The sequence below is a fragment of the Humulus lupulus genome, chromosome 1, assembly GCF_963169125.1.
Source record: "Humulus lupulus chromosome 1, drHumLupu1.1, whole genome shotgun sequence".
Taxonomy (NCBI): domain Eukaryota; kingdom Viridiplantae; phylum Streptophyta; class Magnoliopsida; order Rosales; family Cannabaceae; genus Humulus; species Humulus lupulus.
The window spans coordinates 13,389,603-13,396,409 of NC_084793.1; the positions used below are offsets into that span (position 1 = coordinate 13,389,603).

The following is a 6,807-nucleotide window of genomic DNA, read 5'->3' on the forward strand; positions in this document are numbered from 1 at the left end:
GCATAATTATTCTTGATGCATGTGGGATGGTTAAATGTGACATTCATGGTTATTGTTGAGGCATGTCAAGTGATTAAATGTGATGCATGTGATTCACGAGAAACATGTGATTAGGGCATGCTATGAATATTGATTTTGAGATTGATCAGAGCTTGAGTCTCTGTAATTGTGCATGATTATAATTATGCTTTTGATTAATGAGTGAGCATGCCAATTGCCTTATATCCGAATATTTGACATATTATATATGTCTGTTTGTATTACCTAAATGATGAAAGCACTGACTTATTAGTGAGGGATTGGCAATGGTGTCAATATCAACTGTGAAGTTGTGACTCATTAGTCAAGTTCGGCAGTGGTATTGAGCACTGGTCACATGGGATTGACTTATAAGTCAAGTATGGCCTTAGCGTGTTTAACGCAAGCCAATAAAATATTAGATCTAATCGACATCTGCATTGAATGACTCAAATGAGCATTAATGTCGGACCGACCTCAAGTTCGATGAAAATTAAAAGCGCTTGTCTAGTCTATGGGCTAGTTAATTAGAGCCAGAGCCAGAAAGACTAAGGTGACCTACATGTCACATGGCTAGGAGGGTATGGGACCTCCAGAGATTGACTTATTAGTCATCTATACAGAGTGTGACTTATTAGTCACTAATACCAAGCGTGACTTACTAGTCACTAATACAGAGTGTGACTCATTAGTCACCTATATAGGGTATGACTCATTAGTCATCCATACAGAGATTGGCTTATTAGTCATCTATACAGAGCGTGACTCATTAGTCGCCTGTAAAGAGTGTGACTCATTAGTCACCTATACAGAGTGTGACTCATTAGTCACCTAGACAGAGATGGACTCATTAGTCATCTACACAGGGTATGACTTATTAGTCATCTATACAGAGTGTGACTAATTAGTCACTAATACAGGGTGTGACTCATTAGTCACCCACTCCGAGATCGACTTATTAGTCATCTATCCAAGAAGCAGGTCCTCAGAGAATGACTCATTAGTCTTCTATTCTGATGCAGGACCCCATAATCATTTATTTGAACTTATTTGCATGCGTGACAGAAGCTATTATTGCTAGGCATGCACATTATGATTCGATGACACGTTATTACTGTTCATGAGCATGTTGATTTTTCTTACTGGGCTTCGGCTCACGGGTGTTATGTGGTGCAGGTAAAGGCAAAAGAAAGCTGGACCATCCTTGAGTTGGAGAGCTTAGGTGACGACGTGTACATATGCGGCTGCTCGACCGCCACAGCCGAGGGTTGAAAGAGGAACAAGGGTTAAACCCTATTTTGCCACTTAGATCGGTCTGTTGTAAATATTTTCTTGTAATAGACCTTTAAATTATATTTTTGGGATCCTAATGTATACAGTAAACGTTCTAATAAAGCGTTACATCTTAAAAAAAAAAATTAATCCCTAAACCGCTAATCATACTTAGTTACACGATTTTGGCCAAATGGCTCGATTAGTGAGTTTAGCACTGTTTACAAGGCACACCGTAACGGTCCCTGGAGTTTGGGGCGTTACAGTCTAAGTGTCTGACTATAGCGTTGTAGCGCTACACAATATTTAGGATTTGATTTTTTGGTACTTTTTTGGGATTTGGCCCGAGGGCTCGGGGGACGATTCCACCACCCTGTTTGGTGAAATTGGAGGTCCCGAGAGCGCGGGATTGGTCTCGGGATTGAGTTTTGGAATTTAAACTCATTGAGTCACCGTTTATGGTTGTGACTAGGTTACCGCTAGGGCTCAGGACAAGATCGCACTCGAGGGTCGTTCTTAATTTATTTTACACTCGGACCTGAGGTAAGAAAACTTCACCAATTATGTAAGATATGTGATTAGGGCTTGGTTCGAATGCTGAATATGGTTTTGATTAGGCATTGGACCCTGTAAATGTGCATGATTATGATTATGCCTATGATTATTGATGAAGCATGTTGAGTACTCTATATAAGGATATTTGTTATACGATGAATGTGTGTTTGCATTATATACTTGAGTAAAGCTACTTAACAGTCAAGGATGATGATAACGCTGGTCATAAAGCATTGACTTATAAATCAAGGGTGGCAATAGCGCATCGAGCGCTGGTCAATGTGATTAGATCTAATTAGGATAGCATTTCACGCTCGATCAACCCAATGGTCGTAGAAAACTAAAGCGCTTGACTAGCTCTATGGCTAGTTACTCAGAGCTAGGGCAAAGGACCTAGGTTGACCCTATGGTCACATAGCTAGGGCAAAGGGCCCCAGGTTTACTCTATGGTCATCTATTCAGGGCAAAGGACCCTAGGTTGATTTTACACTACAAGAAAAAACAGTATTCATAACACTTAAAAACTGCTAACCGGGAGTATTGATAACGCTTCTGAAAATGCTAACATAGCCCCTGTTATTAAAAGTCCTGTCTTTTCTATAACAGTATTCAAATGTTATGTTCGATGTTATCTTAAACTATTCAATAACACATTTTTAGTTGCTATAATATTCAAATAATAACATTTAGTTAGAGTATTTGATTATAAATTTGGAGTTTAATCTTATACTTTATGCATAACACTTTTCCACTGTTACATTTGATTATTTTGATAGCATTTTTAGTTTGTTATATTATATAAATCATAACGATTTGTTATGCTTATAATATATTTCTAAATCATAACATATTAAAAGTCTAGTAATAAAATTCAGTTACTTTAGTGTGGATAATATATTTTAAATTTTATTTTGATAACTATATTTATAAGGTTTTTTTTTAATTAAAAGATTTTCATTATTGTATTTTGATAAAAAAAATCAAAATTAATCATAAAATGTAATTCTCAATAGATTGATAAACCACAAGTATTACATTAAACAATAACTAATTCAAACCATGAATATGTTTACTTCATGAGATCTTAGTTCTAACTTAAATTTGAAAGCATAACATAATAAAGTTTTATAATCTTGAACATCTTTTACTTTCAAAATGAAAAACAAAAACATTACAAGATACACAAAAGTAAATCATGCATGAAACATGCTCCATCCTTCAATTCATCATCCAACCAAGTACTTGCTGTTGAAGTTGTTTGTTGCCATCTGAAGCTCTCTAAATTGAAATCTCCTCAGGTTTCCAAGGCAAACCTCCTCATGATGTTGCTCTGAAATTTTTTAAAGCCTACAACCGTTAATCTCTTCTTATTGTCAAACAATTTAACTCTGCAATGAAACATATATAAAAAGCAAAAGGCAATGAAACCCAACACTACTTAAGTAAGTAATGTTAGATTAAACAAAAATATGTACAGTATAAACCATAACAAAGCAGCTTTGCAAGATATGAAACATATATGAAATAGTCATGTTCATTAGTGTAAAACTAAACCCAAATTCTCTTCTAAACTAGTCAGTAATGAGGTCAAAATTAGTAAAGAAGGTGAAAATTGCTTAAGGAGTTCAAATGGCTAAGAGCTTAAGGAGCTATTCTAATTCTTAACAGTCCTTACATTTTCATGGCCAATATGGCATAGGAGTTCAATATCTTCCCCAATTTAGTTGAAGCAACTGCTTATGAGCAAATAAAAAGAAAAGGCCAGCTAAGCAGTGGCTGGACAAATTTAAATATATGTAGGCAGTGAATGAAAATAATATGAAGTAACTCAATTTCTTAATTGAATGAAGGTGAAATAAAAAGCTCAACACCTTGAATTTGATCCAGACTAAGTGTTTCTAAGTTATAATATAGTGGCCAAAGTTATAAATAAAAAGTGCAAAAAGTAAGAATTAAGTATTCATCAACCAAGAATGAGACAAATTAAAAGCATAACTAATATGAGAGGGATAGGTATATGTCTAAACATTCACAAAGTTTTTTTTTTTTACCAAAACAAGCATGTTCATATGAAATGAAAGATACAAATGCTCAAAAGCAGAAATGCAACAAAGTTGAAGGGCCACTAAGAAATGCAATGTTAAAGCGTCAAAAACAGAAAAGAGAAACATATAGTTCATCATATATTATGTGAATGGTTTTCCTCACTAACTATAATTAAGAAACATGTAACAACAAGGAAGAGTACCCTATTATTGTATCTCAATATGTTGAGGTAACTGAAGCAAAAAGACCAAATAATACAGATTAGAGAAATGGTATCAAACCAGAGAATAGGTAAAGTTAAACATATATACATAAATACACAAACATAAAATAAAAGCCAGATTCCCTGTCTTTTATTTCTGTTTTGATGGAGTTTTCCTTCTTTACTTGTATTTTTCTTAAGTAATAATACAGGTAGTTTTGTAAACAATATATTCTGGAGATCATCTGAAACTAAATAAAAAAAAGGTATATGACAGTATTTTTTTAGCGACTAACCATTTCAATGTCAGAAAAATCTAGGCTGCCCAATGTTAGGCTCCTAAAATTCTCCTCACACCAATGCTCCACATACATCACAGAAGTGAAGTAGGAGCCAAGAATCTATACACACATGTTAATGAAATTAACACATGCCTACAACCAAACAAGGTCAAAAGGCCACTAGAAGTACAGGAAGCATTATGCCAGATCCATATATATGTAGTATTGAAAAAGAAAGATTCACTAATAATATTAGTGAATGTGTTTTTATTAATTGTTGTACATAGTATTACTCACTATTATAAATATGCCTTAGTTTCTTGATCTTGTACTAGTTACCTGTTGGTGTCTATAGCCCTTGTTCTAACCCCAACTTTAAAGCCAACTTTAAAGCTAGATATAAGCCACAGAGAGGCCTTTAGTGCTGCTGCAAAGAATGTGAGACACCATTCAGGATTCCTTAATTATAATATACTTAATAAGCTAGCTATAACAAATAAAAACACTTAGTGACACTATAATAAATAAGAGTTCAAGCAAATGTTTTGCAACTGTTAATGAGACAAGAAAACAACAACAACAACAACAGAACAAAAACCTGAACACCAGGATGTGTCTCATGCATGAACTCAAACAATCTGTTCACAACAGTTTTTAGGAACTTCCAGTGAGCTCTTAGAAACCTCGGGTACTGTCCAACAACATACCTGCAGAAAGAGAGGAGGATTATGTACAAGATTTCAAAAAAGTACTGGTTGTATACCTCCAACCAAGTTTCTCATAGTTCTCAAATTTACTCAATTAAAATCAAGTGGCTAAAATTCATGGTTTCTACAAATGACCAAAGAATCTGGATGGAATGAGGTGTTATGGCCTGGCAGGCTATATCTATGTGCATTCCACCTCAACTCAAGATAGATAATCAATCATTCAATCATGAATACTTACATAATGTTACTTGCGATGACAGCTTTGTTATCCTTCCCTTTCGTGATTTCGCATAAATTCAGCAAGTCACGAATGACCATAACCAAAAATCTGTTATCCTGCCAAAGCAAACCAACATAACAAATATGAAGGGCAAACATTGACCTCCAGAACATGAATGTTTCTTATGCATTTGATGATGCAAACACATTATCAAGAAACATGTATAACATTTTAATAAATAAATAAATAATTTTAAAAAAAAACCTATTCAAACCCACATATTTTCCCAAATGAGAGGGACATGTAATAGTGATCTCTATGTTCTACATCAAGATCCCTAACACCACATGACAGATGCATGGACATTGCCCTCACAAACTCATAACAATATGTGGTGTAACTAACATTTACAAGGAAATAAAGTACAAGCTTACACTGACACATGTGACTATCTTTGATCAGAATAAACATTTTTTTGTAGTCAAAACAAGATTGCCAAGTAAACTATTATCACAACTAGGGAGGTGGGACGTAGACAATATCTCGAGAAGTAAATGATGAGTTTATAGTTGAATCATAAAGTATAAGCAGTGACCACAAATAGAAAATGAGTAGAAATAACATTTATAAGGTAAGTTAAAAATGTACCTGTTCTTCCATCATCGAACCAGATATAGACCCTATTGCCCAACATAATGTGTTTAAGTTGTTCCAATTCCAAACCTCGCCACTTAATTGTTTGCTTAGCTTCTTTAGCATCTGCATCATACAAGAAGAATAGACAGCATAAGATAGAATTTATAATGAAAATAATATATAACACAATCAAATGACACATTTTCTCTGCAAGTGTCTGACAAGATAGAAACAAGGTGTTCCATTAAAATTATACATGCAGAAAATAATTTCAATTGAATGGCCAATAAAAGAAATTCCCCACTCATATTTTTCCTCAAACTTTTCACTATCAGCAGCCCCCAAGCTGCAGCCACATGACTTGAAAGAAATTTCCACTCAAAATAGGTCACATCATAACAGAAATATTATTAGACATAAATATAAATAAAAATAAAAACTATAGCTAACACAAGCTTGTAATAACTTTGGTACAAATAGAAAACATGAAAAATATTTCAATACATTTACTACTTTTTTTTCCATAAACCCATACCAGATTTTCCGTGTCCTCGTGATCAAGATGTGACAAATATATCAAAGTCTCCCTCATGATCTGCAACAATAATAGACCATAGAAATTTGGTTAAGGAAAGTTTCCATAATAAATAAGAGTTCAAGCAATTTTATACCTTAATTCCCTTTATTACATCCTCAAGATAATAACCTGTAACAGAGACAAAAAAAATAAGTCTGGATTAATAAAAAAAATGTTTTGCAACTGTTAATGAGAACACAAAACAGTAGCACCACCAAATTGCATTATTTAACTTTTTTAGTTCTGTATTAGTAATTTATTTCCCTTTTGTAGAATAAATAAAAGAGATC

The 6,807-nt window shown here is 33.9% G+C and overlaps 1 protein-coding gene across 2 annotated transcripts; it reads right to left on the reverse strand.

The window, feature by feature from the left end:
* Positions 1-4,696: 4,696 nt before the first annotated feature.
* LOC133815222 (protein EXPORTIN 1A-like) lies at positions 4,697-6,550 on the reverse strand. Of its 2 annotated transcripts, none has more exons than XM_062248094.1 (5): positions 6,476-6,550; positions 5,953-6,063; positions 5,323-5,420; positions 4,973-5,081; positions 4,697-4,801 (listed from the first exon to the last, which is right to left on the reverse strand). In XM_062248094.1, the coding sequence occupies exons 1-5, from the start codon at positions 6,530-6,532 to the stop codon at positions 4,793-4,795; spliced, it is 384 nt and encodes a 127-aa protein (XP_062104078.1). In that variant the 5' UTR covers positions 6,533-6,550; the 3' UTR covers positions 4,697-4,792. The 2 variants fall into 2 exon arrangements, with proteins under 2 accessions (XP_062104078.1, XP_062104112.1); XM_062248128.1 differs by having other exon boundaries at positions 4,709-4,798.
* Between the last annotated feature and the right edge of the window lie 257 nt (positions 6,551-6,807).

Excerpts from the sequence above, each read along its gene's own strand:
- LOC133815222 (XM_062248094.1), bottom strand. The coding sequence starts at position 6,532 with ATGAGGGAGACTTTGATATATTTGTCACATCTTGATCACGAGGACACG. Across the intron at positions 5,421-5,952 it reads GTTCGATGATGGAAGAACAG|GATAACAGATTTTTGGTTAT; the intron begins GTACATTTTTAA and ends TTGCTTTGGCAG. Across the intron at positions 5,082-5,322 it reads GTCATCGCAAGTAACATTAT|GTATGTTGTTGGACAGTACC; the intron begins GTAAGTATTCAT and ends CTCTTTCTGCAG.